Source organism: Apus apus, chromosome 3 (genome assembly GCF_020740795.1).
Source record: "Apus apus isolate bApuApu2 chromosome 3, bApuApu2.pri.cur, whole genome shotgun sequence".
Classification (NCBI taxonomy): domain Eukaryota; kingdom Metazoa; phylum Chordata; class Aves; order Apodiformes; family Apodidae; genus Apus; species Apus apus.
In genome coordinates, this window is record NC_067284.1 from 51861194 (window position 1) to 51884672 (window position 23479).

Below are 23479 nucleotides of genomic sequence, written 5' to 3' on the forward strand. Positions count from 1 at the left end.
TCTGCCTTGCATAAAGAGACTCAGGGAGTGCTATCTAGATGACTTTATCATCACAACCTTAAAGCTACCATCTGGGGAGAAAAAGTTTAATAAAAGTTCAGTAGTTCCACAGACAGATGAATAATAAAAACAACACCTAGAAGTCAGTGCAGGACCAACCAGTATTTTAAAGACAGGCAGAGTTAATTTTTTTTTGCAAATGGCTGTAAGCAATCCTTGTAACATTCCACAATAATTGTAAGAGATCAGCCTTGATTTGTAATTCAAGGTTGCTAGATTAAGAAAAAAAATTACTATGGGCCAGAGGGAAGAATTAATACAGATAAGCCCTAAGGCTTAGATAGAACACCAGGTTAGCAATCCCAGTGGTCTGGTCTTAAACTTCTATAGTCATCAACTCATAATGATAATTTTTCTTTAAATGTCCTCTTTGAACTGAGTTTTATGTTCTTGGTGTTATTCAGATCTGACTTTTTAACTTAGTCTTTCCTAACCTAATATCCCTTTTTAGTTTTGTTTGTTTGTTTGATTTAAATATCATCACATAGACAAATCCGTCAAAGTTCTATATTGTGTGGTTTACAAGCTAGAGCCAGTTGTTGCTATGTCCTCAGCATTGCAGTGTCCTTGCCATATAGTTTTCAGTGGCAACAACTTGGAATGCAGTACTGTCAGCCAGCAGTTGGGGGTGGCAGAAGAGGCGCAGCAAATGATTTAGTTAGACTCCTCACTCATACCTGTGGTAGGGTCCTGATTTCTGAATGCAGACAGAACTTTTCTTGCTGATTTGAGAGAGCCAGGAAGGATGCTCCATTGTATGAGATATTTTTTGTAATCAATACATATAAGTACCTATAAGTACCGGGCTGTATCAAAAGAAGCATGGCAAGCAGGTCAAAGGAGGTGATTCTCCCTTATTACTCGGCTCTTGTGAGAACCCGCCTAGAGTACTGTGTCCAGTTCTGAAGCCCCAACATAAGAAGGACATGGAGCACCTACAGAAAGTCCAGAGGGCCATGAACACGATCTGAGGGCTGGAGCACCTCTCCCATGAAGACAGGCTAAGAGAGTTAGGGCTGTTCAGCCTGGAGAAGAGAAGGCTCCAGAATGAACTCATGGCCACCTTCCAGTACCTGAAGGGTGCCTATAGGAAAGCTTGGGAGAAACAAGGGCTCTTTTTACAAGTGCTTGTAGTGAGAGGACAAGTGGTAATGGATCAAAACTGTAAGAGGGGAGATTTAGGTTAGACTTTAGGAGAAAATTCTTCACTGTGAGGGTGGTAAAACATTGTAACAGGTTGCCCTGGGAAGTTGTGGATGCCCCATCCCTGGAAGTGTTCAAAAGCGGGATGGATGGAGCTTTAAGCAACCTGGTCCAGTGGGAGGTGTCCCTGCCTATGCAGGGGGTTTGGAACTAGGTGATGTTTCAGGTCCCTTCCAACCCTAGCTATTCCATGGCTCTGTGACTCCATGACTGCCTTTGTTACTGATGTTCCTCTTTCTGTAGACTGGCAAAAAAATGGAAAGAAGCATGTGAACCAAGGGAAGACCTCTGGGGGAAGAAGGGCTCATACACTATACAGACAGGAATTTAAAATAAAGGAAATCCCCTTCCCCTGCTGCTTTTTTATTTTCCTTTAGTTCCTAATCCGGAGGAACAGCTATGGGTGGAAACCTGTAGGGCCTCCATCAGCTGTTGATCAGTTACCAGCAAGTATTGAACCAAGAGTCTCACAGGCCCCAAGTAACCTGGGAACACATCATGCAGGAGGATCTACTTTAATAGCAGGAAAGATGATGTAAGGAAAACTGTTGCTGAATATTGATGAAAACAAACAACTTGGCTTAAAGAAATAACATACAATGTTGTTTTTAATAACTGTCTATGCTTAGAACAGGCATCTAAAAGCTGAATTCTATTGACAGAGTCTCTTAATGAGGCTGCAGAGATGTTTTCCTTCTCTACTTCACCATTTCTAATGTTTTCCCTTTCCCCTGTGTTTGATTTTTTTCAACTTCAATCATTCATTTACAGCACTTCTGTTGATTTAAATGGGCTTTGGATCAGGCTCCAAGTTACCATTTCCCTTCTGTTTGAATAGGGATTTTCTTTTATCCAGAGGAAGGAAATCAATAATATGTCATGACAAACCAATACTCATTTGGATTCACAATCACGTGGTGAGCTCTTCTGTAATTTTCTAAAGCATTTTAGAGTAATGGAAGAAGAGTCTCACTTGTGATCTTTGCTGTTTTCCTTTGTTTTCCCAGATTGATTTAAGTTCTATACACCATTTGACCAGTTGTAGAGCAGATTACAGTAAATCTATATTTGTTTGTTTTAAAGACAGTAGTAAGTGTCTGTGCTTTCTGTGCTGGAGTCTTTCTCCAGATACCATTCAGGGATTCACCAAAGGATTAACCTTTTTTTGCAGCAAATTAACAAACATGTATGTAGGAACAACCTAAACTATACCTCGACATAAGCTTACATATTCTGTACCATTTGTTTCCACTTGGAGTTTTCCAAATGGCATGTTATTTTTTACAGCACTGAGTTCCTACCCCCTTAGGTGCTGCCACCTCTAGAAAAAATTCTACCAGCTCCCCACCCTCGGCTGTCTCATCACAGGGAATGCCCAAGTGCTTTCCTGCCCATGATTTCCTTGCAAACTCCCATGGGGATTGCTCAGGGAGCCTGGACCCCAGCTTGGCAGTGCGGAGTAGTAGTCAGGGCAGACTGGGGACCCCTGGGCCTGAGGCTTTCCCCTGGTTTTGCCCCAGGACTGCCTGACCAACTCCCTGGGCCTTGGCTTCTACAACAAGGGGGATGGCCACACATTGCCGATAGCCCCATCGGCGGCTGGTGTGGGGGGTGAGCTAGAGCAGGGTGTGCAAGGGGCACTGCCAGACACATTGTGTTGTTCCCTGTGCTCAAAAGAGAAGCTGGGAGCTGCCTGTGTGGCTCTTGCCAAAGTCTTCAACCTTCCTGACCCTAGAGCCACGTGCCTGTTACATCCTGCTATGAGTGATCTGGCTCCACTTGCCACCCCCCCCACCCCCGTCCCCAACCCATGGGAGAAAGCGCTGGAGGGATTGGGGCAGTTCCAGGGCTGGGGTATGGGGTGCTGCTGTGGGTGCTGAACCGGGGCTGGTGTAGGGGTGTAATTTCCCTGGTGGCTCAAAGGAGTTGTGGAAGCCCCATCCCTGGAAGTGTTCAAGGCCAGACAGGACGGGACATGGAGCAACCTGGTCTGGTGGACACAGAGGGGGGTGTCCCTGCTTATGCAGGGGGGTTGGAACTAGATGATCTTTAAGGTCCCTTTCAACCCAAACAATTCTGTGACTCTGTGATAACTGGGGGGGAGGGAGGCTCTGGAGGGGGGAATCGTGAAGGGTGTGTGGGTGGGGTAGGGGGTGCGAGGGGTGTAGGGGCGGTGTCACGCGAGGGCCGGGGAGCGTGAGCTGCCTGCCGGGGGGCAGGGGCGATCCTCCTCGCCCATGATTGGCAGCGCCGCGATCCCCCCCGGCGGGTGCTTCCCCCCCGCCCCGGCAGCCGCCGAACGGGAGACGCGGAGGGGCGGGACGCGGGGCCGGCGGCACACGCACACACACACACACACACCCGCTCCCTGGCACACACACCCGGCACCCCGGAACAGCCCCCCGCCGCCCAGCTCCGCTCCTGCCTCCTAGGCTTTCATTTATTATTCTTTTTTTTTTTTTTTTTTTTTTTTTTTTGTAAATTTGATTTCATCCCCCCGCCCCCCGCCTATCTTTCGGGCGCTCCCCGCCTGGCCCGCCGGCGCGGCGGGCTGACTCCGCGGGCGCGCAGCGCGGGGCCATGCCGGCGGGGCCGCCGCTGCTGCCGGGCGCCCTCCCCGTCCTCATCCTTCTGCTCTTCCGCGGCGCCCCGGCCCGGGGAGCCGTCTACACCAACCATTTCTTGGTGGAGCTGCACGGCGGGGGCCAGGCGGAGGCCGAGCGGGTGGCGGCGGAGCACGGCTTCGGCGGGGTGCGGAAGGTAAGCCCCCGCGCAGGCTCGGGGAGGTGCGGTGCCCTTCACGTTGGGCTGAGGGCGTGCGGCGACCTGCCGTCAGCATCCCGGTGGTCCCGGCCCGGGGCTGTGCCCGCCGCTGACCTGGGGAGAAGGTTCAGAGGAGGGAGGGCGTCCCGGCTGGCGCCGCGTTCATCCACCCCTTTCCAGGGGAATGTTCGGAGTAGCGGTGCCAAGAGCCATTGCAAGTGTTCCTCAGCAGCCGCCCTGCGGGGTGATTTTCTTGGACTGGAAAGCAGAGGAGTTTCCCACATGGTAGCTCGGTGCCTTTTTGACTTTATGTAAACATCCTTCAATTGAGCTCCCGTCCTGCGGGGCTGCGGAGTTTGGGGCTGGGGCAGCTCAGGGCTTCCGCTGCACGGCTGCAGTTGAAACTGCTCCATCCACTGAAAAAAATAATTAAAGCCGCATCTCCATGGAGAAGCTTGCATGCAATTTAAATGGAAGATTTCGGAGGGGTTTTGGCACTCAAGTTGGCGAGGCTGGTGGCTTCTTAATGTCCCTGTTGTTCTCACGGAGAAACAGGATGCCTTCCAGCTAAAGAAGTTGCTTAATATTAAGCAGGATAAGCAGTCAGTGCTTATCACTAATAAATGTAAGTTTAGAAACTTCAAGTGCCATTGGAGGGTTTTTTTCTCTCCTGAGGTCCTAGGAAATCCGAAGGTAGCTGCAGTGGCAGGGAATCTCATCCTGGCTCCCGGGGAGCCCAGCTCCACCAGAAATGTCTCCCATTTTATAATAAGTAGACCTCTAAATATTTTAGGTTACAGTAAGTTCTGGGGTGAAGACAGGGAGAGTCTAATAGAGTGTCCTGGTCAATGCAATTCCCGACAGACTGTCCTAGGACAGCACTTGCACTGGAGGAGTGTGGAGGGAAAGCAGCAACATTGCTACTGTTGCTTGTCTGGGATTTTTTTTTCTTTCCCCGGTAGTTATGCAGTGAGAGCCTGAATCTACTTCCAAGGAAATGAATGAGCATGGTACCCTGAACTTGGATGAGTGAAATGGCTTAAGACCTTGATTAAAAATAAAAAATAATTTAAAAAGTATATGAAGTGAGATTCTCTCCCTTGGGCTGCCTTGTCTCAACTCCAGTGGGGGCTCATTAGAGAAATGAGGACAAGATCGTTGTTACTTTGACCACAGCCATCTCGTGCTGCTGCTCAGATGCTCTTGTTTTGGGCTCACAGCCTTGTCCTGATAATGACAGAGCTGAGTTGCTGATGACCTTGGAAACGGATCCGTTGTGGGGATTAGGTCTTGTTAAATGAAACTTCTAAGGTATGGCTTTCGGGTCAACAGTTCTCGCTTTAATATTCCCCTCCCGTTTGCACTCCCCTCCTTCCTATCCTGAGGATATCTGACTGATAAGGCCTTAGGGGGAGGAATAGGTATCACTGTGCAGAGCTGAATTCCTCATTACTTTTGCTGGATGCTTTCAAATGGTCCTGTGACCCAAGTAGGGAAGAGAGAGGGGATCTTGTAGGATGAGGAAATACAGCGTCAGGGCTGTTACAATCCTTTCCCTTCCACCATGCCTCTCCCCTGACTGCCTTGGGCACATTAGGAGACATACAGATTCTTCAGGGAAATCAATCTTGTAACTCATCTCGGTGGAGAGCTGGAGGGAAATCCCTCGGGTGTGTGAGAGTACCTGCTTTCCAGTACATGCTGCGAAGTGTGTGGGGGGGAGCTGTGCCCGTGGACTGGATGTCTCTAGGAATGAAGCCCAGCAGAGCTGGGGTGTGATGTGCGTGTGCTGGCAGGGTGGGGGTGGGGGGCAGATGGTGTCGGTGGCTCCTCTACCCAGCACATGCTGTCCCACGAGGTTTCTAGGTTACATCATCCTAGTCCCTGAAAAGCTAGAAAGCCTCCCACCTCTCCTCTTCAAATGCAAGAGAAAATAGCACCCTGCTATCTGCAAAGCAGTAGTTTTAGGGAATAGGAGAAGTTCATAGGGCTTGGCATTTAGCTGTCTGTGTTGGAGGATAATCCGTGAGAGGCTGATAGCAATCTCCATTCTATAGCAGAAATCTGTAATGGGACTTGGGTGGCAATAATTGGGCATTAATAAAAGCTTGTGCTGTCTACTCCAGTGTCTTTAGTATTGCTGAACTATAGAGTCTTCTAATCTGTTTTGCTATCAGCAGGCTTGTCTCGCGTCTCCGCTTGCAGTCTGCAGCCTCAGCTTTCATGGTGATAACGAGAGTGCAGAAAGTTGAACGTGGCCATGTGTGTGTATGGAAACAGAGCTGTTAGCGGTAAGCTCTCAGGGGAAAGTATGGTGTGTAGATACGCTATCTGATGAAGTATTCAAAACATACCATAAAAAAACCCCAAATTGTGCCACAAGGAGAACTGATCTTTGCATACTTCAACCACACATACTGTTTGGACGATATAATGAGTTCTTTACTTAGACAGAATCCAGTTACCTTTACCCATATTGGAGAAGAGCTGTTGTCTGAAAATAGTCGCCTTTATTTCAGGGCAGGTACTTATTCAGTAGGAGTGCAAGGGCAGATTCAGCTTTTTCTGTATGTGAATTTAAGACTTATATGAGAGAGATTTCTTTTATGCATGGTGTGTATCACAGACGTCTTGAAACATGACTTTATGGGAGCTGATTTTTAAATTACATATTTTTAGTGCACATGGCTTTTTTCCTTATAACAAACAATCTCTGAGCAAGTGTATATTACATTTGCTTAACAGCAGATTTCTGCAGAAATACAAGAGAAAGCATTGCCTTGAAGATTAATGCTGTGAACTCTGTGATGCACTTTGCAATTGATTCTTTGGCCGTACTTCCTACCATTGTTCTGAAACCACTACAAGTCTTCATGTGGGCTAAAATGTGTACTTTTAATCAATTCATCAAGCACTGAATTTAGAAGGGCTTGGTACTTACATGAACAGGTGCTTATGATTAGATCTAGGATCCTAAGATGAGACAGAATCTCGAAAACACTGGTCAGTTTTTCTTTAACCTTCCCTGAATTAATCCTGAACACAGACCTCTTTGCAACTCTCATTGCACTCTTTGATCCTTTTAAAATGTTTGCCATTTTCCAGTCCATTTGTACCTGCCAAAATTGATTCTATCAGTGGTGTAACAGATACTGTGATAAAGCATATTCTTTTCTTAACTTGGTTAGCCTTACCATCTTCAGGCATTCAGGAGTCATGAGGATACCCCCCTAATAGCTACATGTTAAATTATGCTAATTACAAAAGGAGTGATTTCCCCCCCTTCCCCCCTTTTTTTTGTTTTATTTACCTCCTGGCATGGTTGCCGCCAGAATATATTTCTTGGTGCAGACTCAGAAAAGCTGCCTTCTGACCTTGCCTTGCAGTTCTTAATTAGTTTCTAACAAGGGGAGTTGGAAGAAGCATTTGGAAAGGTCTCTTAATTTGAGATCGGAGTTTAGACATCTCTTTCCATTGCATCAACAACACTGAGATAAGCTACAAAATACCACCATAGCTAAATATTTCTGGTAGCATTAGGGTGAAAGGTTTTAAACAGTTGGTGCTCAGTGACCTCAGATTTTAATCTAAGAACCAAACAAGGATTTCAAAGCATGGAGGATCTTACGTACCGCAAAGCTGATGTGTTTTTTCCTTGATGTGTCAACCTGATCTCCCTCTAAATCTTGCAAAACCCAAGGGACCTCTCACAGCTGTGATTTGCTGCTTCCCATTTTTGCTTAGGAGGCTGCTGGTAGAGGACCAAGCTTTCTGGAGCTGGCCAGGATTTTCTGGATGAAACGTTGGGAGCTTTGGGGTTTTTTTACATGGCATAAATACAGACTTAACCAAAAGCAAAACTTAGCACATAAAGAAGCTGTATTTCTTGCTGCAGCAGCGTGTTTCTCTGCATCTAGGCTGGCAGCCTGTGAGGTGGGAGTTGATGTGGGTTGAAAGGCAGACCTGGAGGCAAAATAATGAGTTTGCAGCCTCGGGAGCTCTTTATAGGGAACTCCTTCAAGGATCTTGAAATTTTATCCTGGGGTCCACATGCTAAAGCCCTGAAAAGTCCTTCCTGTGTAGATCAGCCCCCAAATCTGGAGGAGGGGTGTTTGCCTAGCATGATATTTAAGGTGCCACACTATGCTTCTGCATGCCCAGAACCCCCTGTGATGGTTGGATGGGATTCTGTGCATGTAAAAAATGCTGGCTGTGAATGTGTGCCTGTATGTGTTTTTATAAATACATGTGTTTATATACATACATGTTTCTTGTTCCTTTTCCCCTAATACCTGTGGATGGAGCAAAGAATGGCTAAGAAGGGTGAATTCTTAGCCAGGATCCTGGCCGACCCCATGTGCATATCTATTAACCAGTCAATTTGTGCACATATATGGTGGCCTATACTGTACAGATAAACATGCCTGTGTTGCATTCACATGTGCTGCTCACCCCAAGTGCTTGTGAACGTGGGAGTTCTGGCTAGGCAAAGGCAGCACAGAGGGTGCAGACGTGCTCTGGTGTGGAAACAGACGCTGAAGCAATGGAGCATCCCATCCATGCAAAGAGGAGGCAGAGCCCAGGCTTCCACAAAGGCCGGCTGGAGTCCAAGGACTTAAGATCAGGCCTCAGAGTGCAGTGTTTCTAATATGTTGTTTAATTATTGATTAGCTTTGTGTTTTATGCGGCCTAAAGGAAAGGATGTTTGTCTGCAAAGGCAGTCCTTTATTATGGAAACAGAAAAACTGCTTAGAAATTGAATGTACATTTTTTTAAGAAAACCAAGAGCTTTAATTTCCTAGATTTTGCTGTTGCAATTCGGTATTAGTAAGATAAGAAAAAGTAAATTCCATGCAAATGCTAATTGTGTAACTACGGAGATTTTAATAGGTCACCTCACCCTAGCAGCAAATGCTTCAGTTTCCAAATGAGAGTCTGAGCTGATGAGTTTAAATGAGAGGGAAGAAGCAATTACTAGCAGGAAAAGTTTGATCCTGCCATGGGAAGGCACACTGCTGGGTGGTGATGAAGAGCTCCCTTTTCCAGAAAAGCCCTGGAAGAATGTAACTGGGGAGATGCAGAGAGAGCAGCTATCTGTATTTGAAGGGATCCTCGTCAGCTCCTGGTGGGTAGAGTACAGACGTATCACTGAGCACAGTCTGGGAAGTCCCATTTACTCCTGTTTACTCTTGAGAGAAATGGTAATGGAATTAAATCGGAGTTTTCCTGGGATAGTTGAATTTGCCTCACATGTGGAAATACTGAATTTATTTCAAAATTATGCTTTTTTTGATTTGGGCTTTTATAATTTTATTTTGCATTCTGCCTTGGATGCAGAAACAGCCCCAGGAGCAAACACTGTAATTGGCTGAGAACAACAACAAAAAAAATCCCCCTTTATTTAAATGTGCTTGCTTATGCATCTGAAAGCTGTAAACTATCAACAAGAAGAATGTAAGCCATGGGATGAAGTACCTCCCTAACCCAGTTTCTGTAGAGCTCCCTCTGTAGCAGATACTCAAACCAACTGCTTGGTGGTGGTGAGTGTTCTGTTTGAGGTATAAAATAATTACCGTGTCAGATTTTCATAGCATTTATTATATGAGTGTAAAACAAGAAGGTCAGACTCCCTACTAGAGATCCCTGCTGTAATTGCTGTATTACTGTTTTGAATACATGGTGTAGTATGGCAAAACACTCACATTAAGCCTTACCTTTACAGATAAGTTTTGTGTTGTTTACTGAGCTACAGCTCAGTAAACACAGAGATATGAAATCCTGGCTATTTATAATGCTGCCTGCATTCATAATTTTGTTTATTCCATATTGATTGATCTCATTGGCAAAATTGAACATGTGGTGAAGACCCAGGAAATGTGCTGCAAGTAATTCTTCTTTCACTTGTTTTTTTGATGATGCAGCCCAACTGAGGATGTGCAGTTATTTGTTTTCATTTAAATTATATTTAGTTTTGCCAGTGTCAAGGAGAAGGATAGACAACATAAAAAGAAGGGAACAGCTTTCCAGGATGCTGAGATCAGAGCACACCAGAACTGAATACTCTGTGCTAGTATGTCTGCTGCAGTCCAGCCCCAAGTGCCTGCCTGATGAAAGCTTGTCCTGGTGTGGTGTGAAGGCATCAGGGACAAGAGGTAGCTACAGGTCTGAGGGGCCAAGCAGCTGAGGAGCACCAGTACTGAAAGCTTGGAAGCTGGGGCATGCCACTTGCTCCTTTCCCTACCTTGCCAAAGCTGGTGGAGGAGGAACAGCTCATGCAAGCTCCTGTCTGCCAGAGGCTGCCTGCACAGGTCAGTGGTTTTGGGATGGCATGACACCATGGAAACCAGATGCTGCCAGCACCTCCCTGACTTGTTTTCTGGAGCCCCTGCTCTGGAGAGTACTTTCAGGTGGGAGAACCACTGGCAGAGCAGCCACAAGTTTTTTGTTGACTTTTCAGGTGATGATGGAGACTGCCTTTTTATAAGGAGTTGCATGGGAAAGATGAGGAATAATGGTTACAAGTTACTCCTGGGGAGGTTCCAGTTGGACACAAGGAAAATTTTTTGCAATGACAACAATCAGCTATTGGAATGATCTTCCCATAAAAGTTGTGGATTCCTCAACATTAGACATTTTTAAGATTCAGCTGGACAGGATGCTGGGCCATGTTGTCTAGACTGTGCTTTTGCCAAGAAAGGGTGGACCAGATGATCCTTTATGTCCCTTCCAACCTGGCATTCTATGATCTTATGACAGGAAACAGCTTGTTGTCCTATACAGTGTCTCCTAACGCTGGTAATGCTCCTTTTCCTAGTTTTGTGAAATCCCTTCAAGGTATTGTCTGCAGTGACTTCAGCTCCCCAGGTTGTTTCTCTCCTTTATACACCTCTGTCTAAAAGAATCATGATGGTGTGTAGAGATTTCTGTGCCATGCAACTGAGGTTCAGGATTTGCACCAGGAGACACAAATTTAATATATAGGAAACAAATTTCTGTTTCCTACACTTCAAGTCTGCCAGTTCCTTAGCTATTTCGGACCTGTGCTGTGGAATTTATAGTCAAAGGAGTTGTTTTAATATCAGCACTAGATAAACAAAGATCATTAGTATGGTATCACTGTCCTGCTATCAGCATAGCATCTCCTTCCTTCTGCCCAGATAACTTTCTTGCAGATGACTTTCAGGCTATTTCTGGACTGTGCAACATATGGATATATGCATTGCCTGTATGCCTGTTTGAACTTTAGGATCCCGTATGCTGTGTCTGGGGTCCTGTTTGAAGCTCTCATTCCTTTGGGTAGGTTCTTCATGCATTGAGAGAAGTCTGACAGCTATTTCTAAAAGCCAGTGTGGATATCTGTAGCTCTTACATACACTGAAGTTGATTTTGTCCCCAGACCTGAGGTAGCAGAGCTGTGCAGCAAAAGAAAAGCTGTTAACAGTACCCTGGTTTTTTGGCATCAGGTCAGGTTAACAGATCCTGTTGCTGTGCTTCCAACCAGACCCAGGTGGTTTAGGTAGCTGCAAACGAGGTAGAGCATTTTGGTTTTAGCTTGGGTGTTAAAATCTGGATTTGAACACTTTAGACCAAAATAAATTGTCAGTTCACTCCCAGCTCAGAGTGCTTCCATCTGAGAACCTCTGGCATCCTTGGTATTTGTTTATTGGAAAGCAAATGGTCTCAGAGACTGACTGTGCTGCTGGGCCTGGCTCCTTCAGAAAAGCACTGAGGTGTGTTGTGGGAATTTAAGTTACCTTTTAGAAGAACCAACCTTTGTGTGAAGGTGTAAGATAGTCTTCTGTCCTTCTCACCTTACGACAGGTAACACTCTACCCACTCTTTGAAAACTTTTACTGATCTAACTGTACTGATATAGTCAAAATGGCAAACAAACCCAATTGCAGTGCTGTTACTATCAGTGTAGGAGTGCTAACATCTTTAACTCGTTGCACATCAGAAAAATACTAGCAGTGATTTCATTTAAACTAGAGCTTTTACCAGGAAACCTATGTTGATTTAAGAAAACAAACAAACAAAACAAAACCAACAACAAAAAGGGTAAAAAAAAAAAATAGGATCAGACTTCCTGGAATAGTTGTACCGTTGATACCTATAGCATAGTTAAATAGAAGTTTGCATGTGACCCTTTCCTCATCAGTGTATGGAATTATTCCAATTAAAATTGATCTATGCAATTCAAGTTTCAAATGCTTGTAATAAAGTACTTACAATGTAGTAGCTGAAACATATGTAGAATTTATTTGGTAGATAGTTTCAATTACGATGTCCTGAGAAATGTCCGTGCTCATGAAAAATTCTGTGAGCTGGAAATCAAGCCAAAATGCTAAAATTAATTATAAATTCTGCTAGCTCTTACTAAAATATTATATCTGGGAAATCCTCCTGTGCAGTTCCAGTCTGTAGCATGGGTGGTTACTTTCTGTGAGAGCTGTCGTAAGACTCAGTGCTGTAGTTAATGGATCTAAAATTTACCTTTGTCCTGTAATGCTCTCCTAAGTCATCAGAAACCCTGCTCTTTTTCTGTCTTTTTTTTTTCAACTTTTTCAAATAATTAAATGGGTCAGGTCTCTACAGGATGCTGGCTGCATAGTGGCTATAAATATTGCAGTGAGCAGCCCAGAGCTTCCATCCATCACTGGCCTCTGGTGGGAGGAAGCCGAACTGCTCGACTATTTGTCAAAGACAGCATTTCTCTAAGTAACCTGAAGCAGTCTAGTGCGTGGCTCTTGTTGCAAATCAAAGCAAGCTCTACATTTAACTCTCTGAAGTTCTCTGAAAAAGCTAACCCTGTGCTATTGAAATGGAGATTAAATTTCAGCTCAGTGGTCCCAGGCTGTGTTTTGGGACTGAACGCTTACCTAGAGAGTTGAGTTTGGTGTCAAGTTGTGTTAAATTCTGCATGGCCACCACATGCCATTTGTCAGCTGGTGTGAAATCCAGTTTGGTTATGGATTTACGACCGTAGCTAAAAAGTCTTAACTCAGCTGAAGGCTGGCTGTGTTCAGCAAGTAGCAGGAGCTTGGACCTAAAAAAGGAAATTACAAGTTGGCTCAGTCTTACCGTTTATACACTGGGATTATAAACAAATAAATTAGGTAGTGATAGCTCTAGTTTATTCACTGAAGTACTGAACTGGGCCGTAATGTTCTTTGTCATGTATTACCTACCTTCTCAAACAAAACTTCTGTGTAAATGTTACATTCTCACATTCCTTGTCCGCAGAAAGCAAATGGAAAGAGTGACCTCAGTGTTTACATCAAACCAGTTGGCAAGTGTGTCCAGATACTCATGGCTGAACTAGATTATTTGCTTACCTGATCAGTAAAAGGGTAATCTGTCAGAGCTGCTTTGTCCTAGATTTATAGAACCAAAATGTAAAAAAAATTAAATCCAACAAATATATATGTATATTTATTATTATTAAGTAGAGAAACTGGTAGTGTTATTAGAGGGGTGTTGGTTATCAAGCTAGACCAAACTGCTGAATCTCTTCCTTATATAGGTAGTAAAAGAGGTGGTATATAGCCTCCCCTCTCCTAATGACAGGATCCTCCTGTCTGCCTGTTCACTCTTGATAAAACAACAGTGAAATTAAAGAGTTTGATTCTGAAATCCTCTTTCTGTGTGAGAACTGTCTTTGCTACATACTGGGTAACACTCAGTGCAGCAGAAGCTTCTGTTCAAGGCTTGTAGCTATAGCCAAGATAAGGTGAATTAGCTATATCTGATGGATTCCTATCAGTCCCACAGGGACCTTATGTTTCCCAGTATCAATTAATTTTCAAAATGTGTGTCAACTAAATTTAGTAATTTAGAAGTTACTCTGAACCAATTGTAAAGCAGAATTGTCACTTGTGAATTTGGGTGAGAAATCAGAACCTGAACACATTTGCAGGTTTGGAAAAATGGGTTGTTAGTATTGGTGGAATGACAGTTGTGGATCATGACATGAACTGATTTTGGTCTTTCCAGCATTTCCGTCTATTAATTTTTACATTACCATTTAAATCCCAAAACTTTACCAGCAAATGTACTTTTCTCCTCTTAACTGTAAAACCATTCAATTTCTCCTACAAATCAGATGTAGTTCAGAGTAAAACCCTGACAGAGCAGCAAGTGGATTTTTTCCCTATTTCTTCTGTTGAGTATTAAAATATTTTGCTCAGTAAAATCCCCATGCCCTTTTTTTCCTTTGAACATATCTTATTAATGTAAAATATACTGTACCTTGGTAGGGAAACCAGTGTTCCTAAAGCTGAAAAATGCTGTGGTGGGTTGACTGTGGCTGGACACCAGATGCCCACCAAAGCTATCACTGCCCTCTTCAGCTGCACAGGGGAGAGAAAATATAATGAAAGGTTTGTGGGTTCAAGTAAGGACAGGGAGAGATGGTTCAGGAGTTACTGTCATGGGCAAAACAGACTCGACTTGAGGAAATTACTGTAATTTATTACCAATCAAAATCAGATTAGGTAATGAGAAAATAAAAACAAGTCTTAGAAGACTTTCCCCTGCCCCTCCCCCCTCCTTCCTGGGCTTAATAACTCCCGATTTCTCTACCTCCTCTCCCCCTGTGGTGAATGGGAAAGAGCAATGGAGTTTATGGTCAGTTAATCATACGTTGGCTCCAGCACTCCTTCCTGCTTATGGGGAGGACTCCTTGCACTCTTCCCCTGCTCCAGCATGGGGTCCCTCCCATGGGAGACAGTCCTCCACAAACTCCTCCATCGTCAGTCCTTCCCGTGGGCTACCGTTCTTCATGAACTGCTTCACGTACCCTTCCGCAGTGTGCAGTCCTTCAGGAACAGACTGGTCCAGCATGGGTCCCTCATGGGTTCACAAGTCCTGCCAGCAAACCTGCTCCAGCACGGGCTCCTCTCTGCAGGTCCATAGTTCCTGACAGGAGCCTGCTCCAGTGCAGGCTTCAATTGAGTCACAGCCTCCTTTGGGCATCCACCTGCTCTGGCATGGGGGTTCCTCTATGGGGTGCGGGTGGATATCTGCTTCACTGTTAACTTGCATGGGCTACAGGAGAACAGCCTGCCTCTTTACCATGGGCTGCAGGGGAACCTCTGCTCTGGTACCTGGAGCATCCTCCTGCCCCTCTTTCTTCACTGACCTTGATGTCTGCAGAGTTGTTGCTGTCATATATTCTCATTGCTCTCTATCCTGCTGCAATTGCTGTTGTACATCACCTTTTTCCTCCTTCTTAACTATGTTATTGCAGAGATGCTAGCACAGTTGCTGATGGACTTGGCCTTGGTCAGTGGTGAGTCTGACTTTGAGCTGGCTGAATGTGGCTTATTGGACATGGGGGAAGCTTATAGCAGCTTCTGACAGAAGTCATGCCTGTAGCACACCCTCCCCCCTGTCCCTCTCCTGTCCCCCCCTGAAAAAAACCCTGGCCATACAAACTCTGTACATGTGCTGAGTGATTAATTAAGGACCTACATTAGCTTTGCTTGACTTACGCATACGCTGGATTGACCATGATTTCTGCCCTGAAGTAAACTCTGTCATTTATTAATTGGTAGTAACAAACAGTAAAAAGACTTATTCTCAGCTGCCTGAAAGGTCAATGAGGTAGGCCCTGAGAGGAAGAGGTAGTGATGCTAATTTCTTTCCTTTCTCATCCTTATTGCTACCATTGAGGCAGATTTGGGTCATCTTTTTCTGCCATCTAATACGGAGCTCTTGAACTCACTCAGAACAGTTAGTCTCTGTTGTGAAGTGATGACTGTACTGTTGTGTACTGGAGCCCAGAGGAGCTCTCTCTGGTTCATGATGGCTGAAGTAATGGAAGAGTTTGCATCTGATCTGGTCTTATAATAGTGGAGATGAATGTCCGTGACTTTCTCGTAACAGAAGTCAAGCAACTTTACAAAAGTAAAGAAAACTGCAGTGTCACAAAATTTCTCTTTTCTTTGGCTCCACTGAAAATGTTTTTTTTAAAGCTTCCTTGCCCTGCAAGCCTACTATCTTTAATTTAAAAAATAAGGAAGCATGTGTTGTCCTGTACCCCTCTGTAACGTAATTGTTACCCTTCAGCTTCTGTACTGTAAAGTATATATTTTTCTCCAGGAATTGACTGCTTCTCTGGAAACTGGACGACTTCTTCAGTGTGGTCTAACAACAGAGACCTCCCTGTGAAGCACTTTCTGTCAGTCAGCTATTGCTTGGCAGCCCAACATTAAATAGACATAGTGAAAAAAGACAAAAATAAAGGTCTTTAATAGAAAAAGAGCTACGAATCTTCTTTTAGTATTGGTAAGAGCTAGCATCTTCAATTCACCTTTTCTGTGTTTTCTTGAGTAGCTCTTGTCAGTAACCAGCTCATTTTGATCTGAGCTGCTTTTATAGTACTACTTCATTAGTTCTTGAATTCATGACGTTGCTTTTAGGTGCTATGTTAGCTGAGCACTTGCACGTATGTTTATGTCCTACACACTTTTCTACATGGATGTAAATATAAAAGTAGTGCTGAAGTGCTCTGCTGAGATGTCGCTGAGTAGCTACGTCTTGCCCCTTCCTCTTTTTTGGCTGGAGTACACTATGTCTTAATGCTGTTTAAAAATAGCCAAATTAATCTCATGGCTTTTGTCTCAATGTTTTTACAGCCGATATGACACCAGGTTCCAGAGTGACAATAGTAGTAAACCTGTTTGGTTATGTGTTTAAAAGAAAGCTGGGTGGTAGATAAGGGATGAGGCAAAGCAGCTTTCGTTAGCAGTGCTGGTTGCTGTCAGCAGGATGAATACAGCTTATTTAGAAAGGTACTGTGGTCACCTCCATTTGCAAACTATAACTAAATCAAGCTGTGTCTTACAATATGAGTTTTCCCTAAGGTGGATGCACTGTTATGAAGAAGAGATTTCCATTATGTATTATTTAAACATATTAAAATGTTTACCAAATATCTGTTGCTAAAGAGCCACCTGATTGCATACATATATATTATATGTATAGATGTACCCATTAATATATGTTTACGATGGCACTTGGTATTTTGTAGTTACAGTTTTATAGACAGTCTATAGTGCTGTGCAAACATTAATTAAATGAATCCTAGCAATAAGTAAAATAAGTAAACAAGTACTTACTAGGCTATGCCATTTTACATGCAAGGCAACTGAAACAATCTAACAGCTTTAATTACCTGAGATTCTTATAATATTAGTAGGTACTGGGGATAACCAGCATCTCTGAAGATGCTGAAACTGCTGTCTTGTGAATTTTAGTCTTGATTCTGTCCTACAGCAGAGTGCTACCATGTGAAGCAGCAGCAAAGATGAGGGAAAAACAAATGAAATGGTCCTGGATAGAATAATCTTGTTGAGAAGGCTATTTGAGGTGTGAAAACTTTCACAGAATATTATGACCTCAAGAGATGCTTTGAAAACACACAAGAGCCTTGAAAGAGTGGCAGAGCCCTTGGAGCCCTGTTGCTCCAAGCCGGAGACAGGCACTTATAGCAAAAGTTTTGTTTGCCTTTGGAAATAAAATGTACAACAGGAGAAATCAGTTTGGGGTACCATCCTTTTTTTCTCTGTAGTCTTAAAGCATTAACTGTCACAGGCTAAAATGAACTATAGAACTGGGTCAAATACAGACCAGCTTTCTGGCTATGATGTCATTTGTGCTGCACACTTGAGGAGGAGCAATTAATAGAATCATAGCATGGTTTGGGTTGGAAGGGACCTTAAAGGTCATCTAGTTCCATCCCCTCTGCATGGGCAGGGACACCTCCCACTAGACGAGGTTGCTCAGAGTCCCATCCATCTTGGCCTTGAACACTTCCACTTCCTTATTGTTAGGTTGGTTTCACCATCCTGGAAGCAGAAGGAAAATTAAGTTTAACTGAGCTTGTGCAGAAAATGTTTATAGTGGCTAATACTGATAGAACAAGAAAGAGAATTGAGCAAAAGAGAAGTGTCACGTGACACATTTTATTACACCGTCACTGAAAATACTTTTACATATTCAGCATGTTATATGCTTTATAAGGTACTATGTAGCCTTGAAGTCACTACTAGCATGAGCAAGTTAGGAAAGTTAAGGCTAGGGGCAGGTGCTTCTAAAGAATGTCTGGAGTCTGATTTCTGTTTGTCTTTTTGTGGGATTTTTGGGGGGTTTTTTGGGGGCATGGTTTGTTTGTTTGGTTTCTTTTTTTCTTTTTTATTTTTTTTTAACAGGGTAAGTAAAATTCTCCCAAATTGTGGAAAATCCATTTTTTGCTAGTGATATCTATCTCCTAAAATTCCATTGATCCAACTTCTAATGGAATCATAATTATTTTATTATTCTAAATTATGTGTATGTTTATCTGTTGTGTGTATGGTTGTCATGGAGTCATGTAGCTGAATGATTGGAGGGGGCTGTCTCATTTGCCAGTGGCCATTTGTTGCTGCTAGAAATGACAGCACAACTGTTAAGATGCTCATGGTGGCTTTTCTGGCTGCTGAGCTCCAGAATTCTTGTTGCCCAGGACTTGGCTGAAGTGCTCTTCTTGCAGGATCCTCCACATCTGTGTAAGAGGACATAATGATGATTGCTAAGCCTTCACTTGAGGCTGTCAGCCAAACAGCAACAATCACCTACTTCAGGTACTGACAATCTGGATTAATCCAGACCGTCTAGTGTGAGTGCTAGCACGTATCAAGAACATTCTACTCTTCTCCAAATCTGGAAAGTATCCTACTTTCAACACCGCACGTGGAAGAATCAATAATAGGTTTTATGGTTACTTTGGAATAACAGATAAAACTCTCTAAAAGCACAGATCCATTCAGATAAACTAGAAAAACTCTCCTAAAAGCCTCAAATGGCTTCTCCAATTCCCTGATAAAGACTATCAGCAAATCCACAATCTTGCTCCTGTTGACTTACGTGACTGTTACGTGTTTGCAGGATGAAGATCTTCAGTGACAAACTTAATAGTGACATAAATACAGTAAAATGCTAAAGCTCTGTGATTCATTCCATTACAAATTAAATTAAAAATATTGCAAACTCAAAACCAAACCCATGGAGCAGTGTTTTTTAAGTGCTTGGAAGCAGTATGTGTAATAATTAAGAGCAAAACTGCTGAGAAAATGAGAACCACACATTTACTATCAGAACTAATCTACCTTAATGTGGACAGCTGAAGAGCTTATCCTGGGGCTCTGCTCTTCTCACTTTAGCATGGCCATCTAAAACAGGTCAGATGAATCATGCTCTGAAAGCGCCTCTTTTGTTTTGCTCTGAATGGTTTGGGGATCTCAGATGAGTTCCACATGGACAGACTGGACATGTAAATGTAACAGCAGTCCACAACGGGTTCCGTTTATTCTATTTACTTCCTTGTATTTACTAAACTCCTCATGTCCAGCTCTTCAGAAAACTGTTTAACCTTGTGGTTGCTGCATGCACGAGGGACTAGACAAAAGTCTTTATTTTTATCCTTTTGCATAAGATAAGATCCAAAGTGATATATTCTGCAAAGTCATTGGATATCACATTTGACTTTACACTGTTTCTAGAGGAAAAGACATTTCATGGTGGGGGTAAGGGAACCTGTCAGAAGCTGTTGGAAACTACTTCTGCTGGCTTGAGAAAGACTTAGTAGAACTTTTTAAGCAAAGTTGCCATGTTCTTACAGGATAACCAATATGCTAAATAACAGGATGAGGTAGCCTTGTTACCATCCATATTGCAGTATTTCCACTGGCTTCTGGAAAATAGGAAGAACAAACAGATCAATGATCTCTCAACTAAGTAGTTCCGGTCCTTTCATATTACCACCACCTGTTGCTGATTTCCTCTAGAGGTGGCTGGATATCCGCATGGAACAGAGCTCAAAACATCTGAAGGTCGGGCATTTATGAATTATTTTGTAGGAGAAATGTACTGTGTGTTTATTCAGTTGATTTTACAAGGATCATCTGATGATGATGATGTTTTAATATGAGAGTTATATTTTGGGAGTGTTAAAGCTATGGCTAACACCTCCACCTGCCAGATTTGCCAAGACAAGCAGATTGGGCTGTGCTGGAGGAAGCTAAATGAGACTCAGGTGCGATGAGAAACGAGCCAGGAAGACTGAGTCATAACACTCAGACCGGGACCTGGCTGTGTCAGTTTGCAGGGCTGTTTGGAACTCATGCAGATGTCCAGCTCCACCTGAGATCCTTATGCTGAGCCCTCAGGGTAATTATAGCTCACTAATGAGAAAGGGTGAAATCCTTGCCTGGGGCTGTAAGGCTATAATGGACTGGCTTTCATGTTGGGTAAGCTCTGGCCCAGCTTTAGTCCTCTGTGCTATTTCACAATTCTCCCCTAACATTTCAGTTAATCCTTTCTTGCTTATGCTTTGTTCTGTGTTATTTTGATGCTTGGGGCTGCCTCTTTCTAGCTGGCTCTGCTCTTACATGGCCCTCGTCGCTATAGTGAGTGAGTGCTGTTGACTTCAGACTTGGCTCCCATCTGTGTATTTAAAAGTAAAACGATTTTAATGCTAATTGGGGTGAGGGAAAATGAAAGAGTTTAAAAATTCATATTGCATATTTATAAGCATCCTCAGTGCATTTGGTGAAACTGGGATGAAAAGGTTTCTAAAAGGTTTGTAATTTCTGCTGGGAGGCACTTTGCTGTGCTTCAGCTATAATGGCAAGTGAAGGAATAAGGCTGGTGGGGCCTGTGAAGGCTCCAAACACACTTACTCGTGCCAGGTTTAGGTTTTATTTTCTATTGCTGTAATTACTGAGCAGTAATGGGATGAAAGAGCTTACCTGTGTAGATTTATAGTCCCTTTTAAAGCCAAGAGCTGTGCTTGGGATCTGTGGTGGAGAGATGTTTTGCATTGTACATTCTTTAAAAAAAACAAACATTTTTTAAATTTTATTATTATTTGGGAGTTAGGCATTATTTTTTTTTCCTGAGAGCTGAAGGGTTTCTTTTGAATCCTTGTGTGCCTGACCACATATTCATGCTAAGGCAGACAAGGAGCCCTGAAGAGGGTCTTTGTCAGCCTGGCTGGCTGAGGACTTTCTATGAATCTCATTCATTGACAGATCCATTTATGCTGATGTTGCTGATGATGAAAGAAGATGACCCTGAGCTAACTTGTTACAAATCACCATTTCCTTGTATTTTTAAATGATTTTGCTCAAATGATTTTTGCTTCCCATTAGGAGCAAAGGTTTCTTGGGAGAGGAACCTTAACAGTAGGTTGAAGTAAGCCAGTTTTAGAATATTAGAGTATCAGGGAGAAATAATTGGAAATTATGCACAAAAGCTAGCAGTGTACTGTAGGGATGCTGCATTATGTGATACAGCATGAAAGGCTGCATGGGAAGTCTGGGCAGAGATCACTAAAACAAGAGAGGGCCATCCAATCTGTTCTTAAGCTTTGTGCGTGCACCTTAATTTGCTTGTGAGATGTATGTAGAACAGATAGAGCCCTGAAGCAAGGCAGTAGAATTTAATGTTAAAGATAAGCCTAGGGACTGAGGTTCCTCTTTATTTTTGTTCTTATTTGTCACCCCTTAAAACCAGTGACAGGCTGTGAATGCTGGACCTCTTACTGAGAGTCACGTAAAATTCTGATGCTGCTGGCAGCTCTTTATGAAACTTCTTAAAAATATTTTTTCATTTTATTTTATCTTTTTTTTTAGCATTTACTTCAGGTATTACTTTGTAATACCTTTGCTACAGAGAGGCTTTTCAGATCGGGTGACATTGATGCTTTTACAGTTGTTTTCAGTGTTAGCTCTGCCCGAGGTAGCCCTGCTGTTGTAGAATGAGGAACAGTATCTGAATTTAGCCCTTTTGTGTCTTCTTTTCTTTAAACCCCTGCACTACTTCGCAGCTGATATTGATGTCCTGCCCCCACACCTTTTCCCTTTCAGTACCAGGGAGTGACCACCCAGAAGCAATGCCCGGCAGGGAGAGTTGTAGCTGCCTATTTACAGCCCTTCTTCCCAGGGAAGGCATCTAGGGCAGCACAAAGTAAACTTCCTGCTCTCTTTTCTTGCTGATGAAAGATTGTCAGATGTAAGGAGGAGAGTGCAGAAAGGTTGGGAACTGCAAATTGAACTTGCTTATTTTTATTTCAATAACAAATACACCTGGACTTCTCTGATGCAGCAGTAGTCTGAGGACAGCCAAGATACCTCAGTCAGAGATACTGGTGCTAAAACCATGCACAATACGAAACATTTCCTGCTTTCTTCTAGACTGAACAGTCATCCTAGCCATTTTGTTCTCCTCTTTTATTTCCTCCTTTTAGTTCAACACCAAATTTGTGAAAGTTATTTTCTGTTCTGTGTCCTTTTCAGGAAGGAGGTTAAACGGGAGTTCATCTTTACTTTAGATAGCATTGTTAATAGCCACAAGGAGACTGCAGATCTGAAGGAGGAGACAGGTGGATATATATGGGTTTGCTCTATTTGCTGTGTCGTATTTGTAATTTTGTTTTGCTTGTATGTATTTTTCACCAGTAATTTTATACAAATGCTGCAAGTAACTAAGGGTCTGTAACTCCTGAGATTCACAGAGCCCTACTTTATATTGGACCATATTTATACATCAAGGCAATAGAAGATGCTTTTCTAACTAAATAATCATCCCCACTTGAATATAAGTGCTTTCCAGTAATTAGTTATCTTACAAAATTGCCATTTTTTTTCCCTGGTGGCAGGAAGCTTTGCTTCTGTCTTGCAGAAAGAACCTGAGCCACCAGGCTGAATGTGTTACATGCAGAGCCTGTTGCTGCTGAAGTAGGAATTTTCCTCAAATACGATTCCAGTTTTACAATGAGAATATTACAGAGTAGCTATTGCTGGTGACACTTTAGAGGTTTTTTTATGTACAGGAGCCTCACTTGATTACATGCACTGTTCATTTTGCTATTTGCTCCAAATCAGAGTAGACCTCCTGGAGAAGCTAATAGTGGGAATTTGAACCCTGCTGGGAGCTACCTGCATCCCGCTATGTGGTCACTGCAGAGGAGTTACTGACTCAGTAGCAGGAATTCACCAAAACTGGAGCACTTTGGTGGTTGCTGGTGCTATTCACCGTGTGACGTCTTGGGCCTTTTGCTGGCATCTCAATTCTCTTGCGTGTACATTCATTCAAGGAGTTACTGAAGAGTTTAGATTCTTCCTGCAATCTTCTTGGTTTCTGCTGTTAATTATTCACAATGTGTGGTGTTCAATCATGACATATTTCACATATTGCCTTACTTCACTGCCTTCCTGTCTGTCCTTCCAAATCCCATTGAATGCATGTGAAAACCATGTGAACTGTAAAATATGTGAGTTCCTCAAAGATTACTGGGATATCTGGGGAAACTGGGGAATAATCTCAGTCAAACTTATTCATGATTTTGTCCGTGAATCTGGTCATTTTTGTACTGACTGTAATTACTTTTGCTTATGGTCAGAGTGGAACA

The 23479-nt window shown here is 43.2% G+C and overlaps 1 protein-coding gene across 1 annotated transcript in view; it reads left to right on the forward strand.

The window, feature by feature from the left end:
- Nucleotides 1-3796: 3796 nt before the first annotated feature.
- PCSK2 (proprotein convertase subtilisin/kexin type 2) overlaps nucleotides 3797-23479 on the forward strand; it is a 111302-nt gene continuing 91619 nt past the window's right edge. Inside the window, exon 1 of the mRNA XM_051613303.1 lies at nucleotides 3797-4023. Within this exon, the coding sequence (XP_051469263.1) occupies nucleotides 3844-4023 (180 nt within the window). The 5' untranslated portion in view covers nucleotides 3797-3843. The remainder of the gene's footprint in view (nucleotides 4024-23479) is intronic.